The sequence below is a fragment of the Danio aesculapii genome, chromosome 21 (genome assembly GCF_903798145.1).
Source record: "Danio aesculapii chromosome 21, fDanAes4.1, whole genome shotgun sequence".
Lineage (NCBI taxonomy): Eukaryota > Metazoa > Chordata > Actinopteri > Cypriniformes > Danionidae > Danio > Danio aesculapii.
Window position 1 is genome coordinate 32736043 of NC_079455.1, and position 11676 is coordinate 32747718.

The following is an 11676-nucleotide window of genomic DNA, read 5'->3' on the forward strand; positions in this document are numbered from 1 at the left end:
TTAAAACAAGAATATTACATTTTATTTAACAAGAACGCATTAAGCTATCAAATGTGGCACTAAAGAAACATACTAGAGCAGGGGTGTCAAACTCAGTACCTGGAGGGCCACAGCCCTGTACAGTTTAGTTCCAACCCTGGTTTAACACACTTACCTGTAGGTTTTAAAGTACGGTTTCAAACACGACTAAAGCACTCATTTAATTAGATCAGGTGTGTTTAATTAGGGTCGGAACTAAACTGTGCAGAGCTGCTACTCTGAGTTTGATTCTTGTGTACTAGAACGACTTCTGAAGGATCATTACACTAGTCTGGCATTATGATATTGAACATTCAGCTTAATCATTACAGTAATAGATTGGAGTATATAATATATTAAAATGAATAATTTTTTAAAATCTTGTATTAAGATTTCACAACAATATTGTTTGTTGCATTTGTGATCAAATGTACATGCTAAATGTTTTTATTTTATTCAATACACTCTCCTAAAACCCTTGTGTCAACATGGTTTATGTTTGGCTTAGTTTTTAATTATTCAATAGTAATTATTTTTAATGTAATTTTTTTTTTTGTCATTGAAATAAATCCAAACTAAAGATAAATCAGTTTAAATGTTATTTTAATCAGTTTGTCAAATACTCTGAATCTCAGAGTATAATGTTACCTTCAAATAATAATAATAATAATAATAATAATAATAATAATAAAAAATAAATAATAATAATAATAATAATGTTACCCGAGGATAAGGAAGGCCACTGGTGGTGTTAAAGGCAGGCAGCAGGCGGTACCCTAGCTCTTTGGCCATGTGTAGCAGTTCATCTCTGTACCACTGCATTCTCTCTCCACGCTGCTTCAAAACATCAGCCATCACATGTGCACCCAACAAACCACTACAAGAACAGGATTCAAGAGCTTTAATCAGGGATGCGCTTCTCAATGGACACCCTTGAAAACAATCAACTTGAACAATATAGCCAAAACTGGGCCCAAGATCTTAATTATTAGTTTGCAGTGTGTGATTTTAAAAAGATCCAAAAGAAACAAAAACGTCATGATCCATACCCGAGCACACGGATATTGGTCTCAAAAACAGAGACGACGATGTCATTGTCCAGTCTGACGTCTCTCACGATCTTTTTCACAGCTTCCTCAAACTCATTCAGTTTGTTTAACAACTGTTCAAAACACACACACACACACATTTGGATTAGATGTTTAGCACTTTCCTGTATATAAAATATCTGGCTGCACTAGTGTTTTTCATTAAATACATTTTGATGTTTTACTTCTATCAAATCTGACTAGATTAAACTCACCACAAGTGTATCTAAAGTGTCTATTAAGGTTAGAGAGAACCTGTAAAGAGAGAAGACAGTTTGTGATTAATGGAACAAAGAATCAAAATAGAAACCTAATGGAAAAAGAGATCAAATGTCTAATTAATATTTTCAAGTCAGTACAGCAAACTGACTAGTTATCATATGAGTCATGTGTAGGCCCAAACGGAATCTGTGCACCCAGAAATCCACAGATTTTTAGCCCATTTTTACACCTAAACATGTGTATAATTTTTTTTATTCCGTTTTATATTAACTTCAGTAGTTTTACAGGCTAATGTGCAAATGTTTATAAGGTTTCTTTACAATACAGTTTGTAAAAGTAATATTTTCTGTCTTTTTAGTGGATATACTCCATGAGATTGCTTTGTTTACAAAACAAGTGGATCTAATTAGCAGGGATGCTCCAATCAGGATTTTTGCAGCTAATACCAAGTACTGACTGCTTGTCATGGTGATCGGCTGATACCAAGTACCAACTCTAATGCTTCAAGCTTTATAATGCCTAAAGCAGATTTTCCCTCCAAATATGATACTTAAGTGGAGATCTCTCCTTACCTAAGAGAATAAATGAAGGATGTTGCATAGATTCCTTTAAACACGACCATTTAGTGTGGACTTGTAACGGTCAGATGCAGGTTTACAGAAAATAATAGATAAAACATGTTTAAAAAATGGTAAGAAATGAGTAACAATGCAATTTAGAAACACTGCAAATGATGGAAGAAGAAGTCAACATGTCTCAATGAAGTAAAAGTTTAGAGTGTAGGCTTTTTTTGATGCATAAAAAGTAAAAATGTATATCTATTAATTATTCTTTACTAAAAGGAAATAGGCCTATAAACGACTGTTTATTGCAATGACTAGGCCTATATTAGGAAAAGTTATATTATTAAATAAGTAAACAATACTTGATTAATATTTCCAGCCAGGCTTTAGTGAACTTGTAATATTATCAAAAACACAGAACTTCCAGTTCTTGTAAAAAGGCCTAAATACATGAGAGACCATTAAAAACATATTTGCTCATCTCCAACTCTTGATAGCAGCTCTGATCACAGCTCCGGACAGTCATAGCAGCTCTATGAGAGAGCGGGATGTTCTTTACTGCACTATTCATTTAACCTAACAATTTATAAAGCTTAGAACAGTGGTTCTCAGACTTTTCTCATTAAGTACCACCTCAGAAAAAAATTGTCTCTCCAAGTACCACCATAATGACCAGTATTGAAATATAGTAGTATAGTAGGCCTAATTAAGCAGCTACAGCACTGCACAGTTTAAAAGCGTGGCAGATTAATTCTTCTTATTATGAATATTTATTATTGTCAGCCACTTTAAACATCATAAATACTTTGAACATTAACACTGTACTGTGCTTACAGGTAAAAAGTAATAAAATGTCAATGTTTAAATTAAAATGTGCTTTTAAAAGTAAATTAAAAACAGCTCTGTTCTTAAAAAGTAAAAGGAAAACTGCTGTACTTAAAACTATTATCATAAAGTAGCCTATTCATCACTTCAAAGTAGCCCATTCATCAAATTTCCATTGGACCTCATAAATATAAGATACATGTCATCATATTCATATGTATAAACTCTATTTGATAAATTTTACAATATATGATGCATGTACAGTTGAGGTCAGAATTATTATCCCCCGTTTATTTTTTTCCCTAATTTCTGTTCAATGGAGAGATTTTTTCAACACATTTCTAAACATAATAGTTTTAAGTAACAATAGTAACTCATTTCTAGTAACTGATTTATTTTTTATCTTTGCCATGATGACAGTAATTAATATTTTACTAGATATTTTTCAAGACACTTCTATACAGCTTAAAGTGACATTTCAAAGCTTAACTAGGTTAATTAGGTAGTCTTGGCAGGTTAGGGTAATTAGGCAAGTCATTGTTTAATGATGGTTTGTTCTGTAGAATATCGGGAAAAAATAGCTTAAAGGGGCTAATAATATTGTCCTTATAATGATTTTTTTTAAATAAAAACTGCTTTTATTCTAGCCAAAATAAAGCAAATAAGACTTTCTCCAGAAGAAAAAATATTATCAGACATACTGTGAAAATTTTCATTGCTCTGTTAAACATCATTTGGGAAATATAAAAGAAATAATAATTCACGCATTATTCAATCATAATTCATTCACCTCTGAACCTGTTATAGCATTGCTGATGAGTGCATGTGCATTTTCTCTGCTTGTAAACTCATAAACAAACACCTATGATTGGTTCATGAGATCAGCCAGATTGGCGAGTTCCGAACGAGTCATGAAATGTGATTATCGGCCGATACCGATCTCTGGCTGATTGATCAGAGCATCCCTACTAATTAGATTTGCATTGTAAACCTTAAATGACAATTACAAATGTATTATTTTTTCTTCCATGTTTACTCCAAAAATCATTCAGCAATTTTTTTTTTTTTACAAAATTCTGTGCAGAAATAGCAAAAAATGTCCACAGATTCTGTCTGGCCCTTGTTGTGTGTCATTACAAGGCTCACGTGCAACAAATAATTTAAAGTTTCGATAAAAAAAAAAAAAAATCATCATTTTTTAAAATGTTTTTCTTTATAATATATAATCAAACTAAAATGTCCCAAGAATATAGCTGAATGTTTAACTAAAAAAGTCTTTAAAGAACATCCCCCATTACTCTAATATCAAACAAATAAATATTTGTGTGTTTTAAAGTTTTGTCAGTTTAAACTCCTGGGGCCTCATGTACGAAGACTTGCGTTGAAATCTTACTAAAACATTGCGTACGCACAAAGCTGTAAATGTGCGTACACAGTAAAAAATTGTCACATTCTCACGTTCACTTCATCATTAGTCAATCCAAAAGCGAGCGTGAAATCTAGCGTACACAAAGTTTTTGTGCGTTCGCAGTGTTGATACATGAGGCCCCTGGTTTTCTAAACACAAAGCATATACACAGAAACATATTACAATGTGCATGTGAAAAAAAAATTATAATCATAACCATTTGTGCATTTGATTTGAGGGACTTCACAAACAGTGCGTATGAATATTGAGAATAATTCTTTTTGGAGCGACTACGTTTTTTTAAATGCAATTTTGCACATTTTTTAATGCTAATAATTATGCACTAAAAAAGCATAAAAAGAGCCCTTAAATTAAAAACGGAATGAAACGGGTAAAATGTAACAGCTTGACTCACTTTCCTAGAGAGTCATCAACGTCTCCTCGATTGGGTTCCAGCCCTCGGACTCTTCCTCTACAGCTGAGTGGCATCAACTCATCTGCAGGGTAGGCATAGTCCTGACAGAGGTTGGATGGGGAAAAAAATGGTCTTATCAAACAATTCTAACATGAAAAACAAGAGGTACAATAACCATTACTAGAATTAAAGGTGACATTCCTTGACCTTTTTTATCTTTTGTAAATTTAGTTTTTCTATGAAATTTCTGCAGTGTCTGCCAGCTTACAAAAACAAAACATGCAGCCAGATTTTTATATTTGTTTATTTGTGTTTAACTCCATGCTATCTACTATGGCAATTATCATGGGAAGGAAAAATATACTACAGATATAAATTATAACGCTTTTAATATAAGCTAAAAACTATAAAACTGTATTTGCATTAACAGTGTTAAAAAAAATAATAAAATAATAATAATAATAATAAAAAAATATATTCGCTTCAAAAAAATGACCGGAGTAAAATATATTTTCTCACAGCCCAGCTTGTTATAAATATGTGCCATCACTTGACTGATGCCAGTTTTGACATAAATAGCTAGTTCTGCTGAACACAAAAGAAGATATTTTGAAGAATACTGGAATTCTGTAACCACTGACTTCCACAGCATTTGTTTGTCCTGCTATGGAGGTCAATGGTTACAGGTTTCCAGCATTCATCAAAATATCTTCTTTTGTGTTCAACAAAAGAAACAAACTAATAAAGGTTTATAACCACTTAAGAGAAAATAAAAAGTGAGTTAATTAAAATTTTTTGAGTGAACTATCCCTTTAAGGCTGAGATTTACTTTGGGCTATTTTATTTTTTTATTTACTCTATAATTAAAAAAATTACAACCAAATAAGATATAGACTTTTTCATAAAGATTCATATCAACTTGTGAAAAAAGGGCATCAAATGTCACCTTTAAGCAATCATTTATAACAGCAGTTATTTGGTCAGATGAAAAACAATCAATTCAGATTTTACAAAATAATTATAAATCATCAGAAAGACAATCATTTAGAACTATTTGTAAATTATAATAAACAGTTGAGGAATTTGGGGATTGACTCACCATGTAACTGTTATAGGCATGATCAAACATCTCTAGTATTTGGTCCCTAAAAAACAAATTTGTGTATTAGTTACTTTTCACTGGGAAAAGCCTAAGAAAACAACAACAAGAACAAAAAAAAAACATTAGTTCATTCAGTGCTATTTAATGTGATGTATGCATGCACATAGACGTATAATGTGCAAAGACATTTCAAGACACACTTTTTCCCCCTCAAAAAAATGGTATGCTTTTATTCAGCATAAAAATGCAGTAGTTTGATCAGGAGCATCCATGAATACATTTATATAGTTTTAAGTAAATACTGTTGTTTTGAAGTTTGTATTGATTAAAGAATATTGATCAAATGTGTCATGGTTTGCACAAAAATAAAATCTATCTTGAGCAGCAAATAGGCATAATACAATGACTCCTGAAGAATCAGGTGATATTAAAGGCCAGAGGAAAAAAAAAGTTACTTTAAACTTTAATATTATTTATTATAAATTCTTGTGATATGTTTTGCTGTAATTTTGATCAAATAAATAAACCACCCTGAAATATTTAACAATATAATATACAAGCTCAGTCTTAAATTAATAAAATTGTCTTTGCATAAGAAAAAAAAACATCATTTCAGAAATGCTATTTGTTTTTACTTTAAGTATTTAATGATAAAGGTAATACTAACAGACAGAATATTTACTGTGGTTTACCTTGAAACCAGAAATCGTGACATTACTATACCTGACACACAAAACATACTGTACATCCACACCATTTGTGAACAGGCCACACCTCAGTGGTTTAACACAAGAAATATCATGACAGCAAACTGAACAATTCAGGGTTTTTTGTCAACATCATTGTGTTCTGCAGCAATCCTCTCCCAGCTCAAACAGAACAAAGACGCTGAAACAATGAGCTCATCTATGGATTTACAAGTTCAGAACATATAATCGGTGTAATAACATAATTAGTGTCAGACAAAACCAAAATGACATGTAATTAAAGTAGAGGGTAATGTTTGCCAACTGCATAAGACATTATAGTACTATGTCGTCTCTCACAATTTAAGCAATTTCTTTGTTTGAATAAAGGGTTGGAATCAAAAGTCATCAAATATAAATTGAAAACATAATCTTAAATGTACACATAAAGGCAAGTCATTACAATATTTACTTTATAAACCATACTAGTATCCATTTTCATGCTATTAGTACCATTTTTTTAGATATTATATATTTTCCATTAAGTGGTGCTAATACTTATTTATTAGATGCTAGTGCGTAGATACACCTTTTAAAGAAATACTAGTAAATTTAAAATTTTTACTTTTAGTTTTTATTATTTTCGGTAATTTTGCTGGGCAGAAATTTTGCTGGGTTATTTTTGGTATTTTGCTGGGCAGAGATTAGTCGCATCCAAAACAAAAGTATTGCATTATATATATTTATTATGTATATATAATACACACACATACCTAAAAACAAGACTTTACAATTTTTTTTGCATAGATATTTACATTTATATATAATTTGCTTCATATAAATATATATTTTTTATCTAAATGTAAATGAACATCTCAAATATATGCATGCAAGTGTGTATTAATATAAACATAATAAATACATACAGTACACACACACACACACACACATATACATACATACATATATATATATATATATATATATATATAATGCCGAAACAAACTTTTATTTTGGATGTGATTAATCGCTAGTTGATTTTAGTTATCAACTTTTATTGGAATTTGTCAATAAAAATAATCAGTTATTACTAGTTATAGGGCTGGGCGATGTGGGCAAAAAATCATATCTCTGTATTTTTAGGAGGAATGACGGTATACGACATATATCCGGTATTTTCTCATAAATGGTTACTTGAGACCTTAAACAGGAGTTAAAACAATTTTTGAGCAAAATATAATTCAAACACAGGGGTTTCCCTACCTGTTTACAAATAAACAGCTGCTCAAAAAATAACAACTGCACAAAATCTTTATTAAATAAAATACAGTACAGGTTTTTCTCCCGCTTAAAACTATAAGTTGCACAACATTTCAAATTGTAAAGAAATCTTTGACTGAATATCTAACAGTATAGTACAGTAGCTCTTAAAAAAGGCACTTGTACTTAAGGTATAAAGAACAGGCACTAGTAGCTAATAACGTAAAAATAAGTATCAGTAATATGAAAAAAATCTACTTGGATGTTTGATAGATTAAATGTTAAAACAGCTTGACCTATGCACATATTAATAGTAGCCATACCTACTAACATGATTATTATATGAACTACCATCAGTCTTTAGACATTCGTTAGAAATGTTAACTTCTGACACTGTTCCTTTATTGTTTACCATGCTACTTTGAATAATCGGTCTTAGCACACAAGAATGGCTTTAAAACAAGATTAGCACTGTTTAATTGACTGTTAGTTGTACTGTGATAGACATTGGCTGCAAATAAGCAATTCCAGCATTATGGATGTGACATCTGCAATAAAAATTCCAAACATAAACTGACATAGAAAGAAGATGTTAACATTATATTGAAACATCGGTTTAGATTTTCCAAAAAAACAAAACTATATTTAAGATGAAAATTTTAAATGGAAAAAATAAACATGTGTTATGGATGTGACGAAAAAAAGTCTGTGGGTTTACAATATACTTTGTAGAAATTCTGTGAATTAAACTGCACAACCCAAAAGAAACAATGCTAATCAAGAGGATTTTTCAAGGCAAGGTTGATATCTGCATGGAATTGCTCAAATATGATTTCCCTACACTCAAAAAATGTGGTTTGCTGCTTGCTCAAGCAACTTATTTACAACAAAATTCTTTTTAAGTTCTTCCAAGTTTTTTTGAGACAACTTAATAGTTTCACGTTCAATCAACTTAAATCTCCAAAATCTAATAAATTAGATTAATTCCTTTATGTTGTCACAACTCATATCGATTGTGTGGAACCCAGCATATTTTACAATTGATTTAGAATTAGCAAAGAATGTTTGTTTTTTTCAGAAATTATATTATTAAAGAGAAAGTACGAATGTGCGAGTATAAAACCAACTTTACCTCAACATAAACTCACCTGATTTCGGACTTTTCCTCTGCTGTCATCGCTTGTCCATCGTGACCACTGACTTCTGCCAAAAGACAGGAGATGACCAAAGCTCCCAAAGTCACGACAAGCCCACCACAAGTCCGTGTTTCTCTTCTAATCCAGTTTCTCCCCATTTTAAGCCACTTTAAAATCGACCAAACCCTTTTAGTACAGTAATAACGACCTGACTTAACAGGCCTGGCAATGTTTCATCGCGTCTTTATATTGTCCTTTGCAGTTCGTTGACAGTCCTGCATCAATTAACCTCTTTAACAATCTCCACAATATTGGAATCAAGTATGTGAGTGCTTTGGCTAAAAGCGACAGACAGTTGTTTATTTACAACACCGGCCTAAAGAAGATTGTTTACCTGTCGAGCTAACGGCGGCTAACTAGCAAACTTCCTCACAAATGCGTTTATTAGCACTACTTTTGATCTCTTTAGATCCTCTTGATATTTCTGGATGTATATCCTGTCGCAATGACTCGGTCCAGCTCCTCGTAACCTCCATCCCACCTAGATTTATCCCCTCATTTCACTAGTTTCACTAGCCGACTGATCAGCCATATCCGGGCGCGAGCTGATGATGTAATCACTGTGTGCCGTCGAACACAGCGTTTAGCAAACAGAAAAGCTTTTCTGATCGTATTAAAATCTAATATCATTCATATAATCCGATATCATTTATAATATGGGGAAAATATAAATGTGTTGCAGATTTTTTACAAATGTATTTATTTTATAATGAGCCAAAATAGTAGGCTAAATAAATATATTTATTATTGTTATTGTTTGTTGGTCTGTTTGTATGCAGTTCATTAAAATATATTAATATCAGACAAAAGCACGAGTTTAAGACAGCGACATATTTATTTCACATAACATTTGGCATCGTTCTGTTGTATTATAATTTCTTTAATAACTATATTCTAATGTATTGTATTCTGTAATTATTGTATTATTTTGTATTTTTATGTATTTTATCCAAAAGCAACCCCCCAATAATAATAATATAGAATATATAGTAATTGTAATAATTTTATTGGCAAAATACTTTATTAATAACGTAAATTTTAATCAGCAAAACCAATATGTAACATTTCGACATTCATGACAAAAGCAGTCAAAATTGTAGCATAAACTTTTAAAAGTTTCATTATTTATTTTATTACAAAGTAATTACACACGCACGCGCGCACACACACACACACACACACACGCACACGCACACACACACGCACACACTACATAAATGATTTCAGCAAAAACAGTTAAATATGGTTAATTGAACTGCCGACACTGAATGCTGAAGTGTAAGTTCACATACCCTGCCGTACAGGTGGTTTGCTGTCAGAATGCAGTTTTGCTTGTTGATGATTATTCCCCAGGCCTTGTACACTTCCATCCTCTTTCCTTGTCTTTGGCTAGGCAGAACTTCGGTTTTTAGCACTACAAAGTTTTGAATCTGGTAATCATGGAACATTATTTCTTGCACACAGAACAACATTGTAGGCATCCGAAGACTTGCAGGCCATTAACTTCTCTCTTGTAAAAATCACTTAGAGTTTATGAGATAGTTGTATATTTCGGGCTGGATGCTTGGTCATTTCATCTTATCCAATATCCATTAGGAGGATGCTATCGCAAATGGACCTAGATGAACGCCGCTCACTTTAACATTAATTTTGCCAAATAACTTTGCTCATCACTGGGCAACAAGCTGTTATAATACGCTTAAAGCATTATGTAAATAATATATATAATATGTAATCAATATAACTTATTTACAACAACAAACTCTGTTTCTGTTTCAAACTTCGTTTTTTATTAGCTTTTGTTGTATAATTAGTTCTTATTCAATGCTCAGTAAAAACCATTAATAGTTTTTAATTTATTTACAACTATTTTATTATTAATAAGATTTATTTAACAGTACCTGTTTTAAATAAAGCATATATGTAGGTTAACTTAAGTAATGATAGTTTGCCTCGAACTATTTACCTTATTAAAAAAAAAATTAAAAAAATAACTTGGTATTTTTTTTTTTTTTTTTTTTTTTTTTTTTTTTTTTTTTATTAAAGAATGCAAATATACAACCACAATCAGGAGATCGATATAAGAGACATACAAAGGAGAAAATACAAATTACATTAGCTGCAGAAAAGAAAAAAAAAGAGATTAACAAAACAAAGGAAGGGGTGAATAAATTATAATTGTATAAAAGTGTATGAAATTAAATTAAGAGCATTGGGAAAGCGTTCTACCTCAAATCAGAGTCCGTAGACAGCAGTTCTTCATATAGGACCAGGAATCTGACACATTTTTTGTTTTTACATATACGGAAAGATTTGAGCAGTGAGTCAACTTCAATCAGAAAATGTCGAAAAGTAGGGACTGAAGCCATGCATTTTTGCTTATGTATAAAAAATTTTCCAAACAAGATAAAAAAGTTGAAAATAAATTCTTTAGATTTATGTGAAGATTCTGAGTAATAACAAATAATTTCTTTTAAACTAAAAGATTGTGCAAAGGTAGGAGGGGTGTTTAAATAACGATAGAGGTCAAACCAAAATTTCTGAACAAATTCACATGTACAAAATAAATGTATTAAAGTTTCCTCATCCTTACCACAAAATGTACAACTACTTGGAATATCAACATATTTGGAAACAAATGAGTTAGCCGGATATATTTTATGCAATATTTTAAAGTGAATTTCTTTAGTTTTATTAGGAAGGAAGTATTTATGAGGCAAAAACCAAGCTTTTCTCCAATCTATATTATTAATTAATGCAGCCCAATGAAATTTGCCTCGCGGAGCAATACGATTAATAACTTGGTATTTATGAAAGAGCATTTCCGCATGGCAGCGTCAGGACTTCAACTCCCAGAGTCCTCCGCGTCACATATAAATAAAACCTCGTGATG

The 11676-nt window shown here is 31.4% G+C and overlaps 1 protein-coding gene across 1 annotated transcript in view; it reads right to left on the reverse strand.

The window, feature by feature from the left end:
• The window catches only part of si:ch211-282j22.3 (ER degradation-enhancing alpha-mannosidase-like protein 3), a 32752-nt gene extending 23422 nt beyond the window's left edge, over positions 1-9330 (reverse strand). The window contains exons 1-6 of the mRNA XM_056446171.1: positions 8736-9330; positions 5639-5684; positions 4540-4640; positions 1322-1361; positions 1068-1180; positions 742-895 (exon numbers count right to left, since the gene is read on the reverse strand). Coding sequence (XP_056302146.1) covers positions 742-895; positions 1068-1180; positions 1322-1361; positions 4540-4640; positions 5639-5684; positions 8736-8881 — 600 coding nt within the window. The 5' untranslated portion in view covers positions 8882-9330. The remainder of the gene's footprint in view (positions 1-741; positions 896-1067; positions 1181-1321; positions 1362-4539; positions 4641-5638; positions 5685-8735) is intronic.
• Between the last annotated feature and the right edge of the window lie 2346 nt (positions 9331-11676).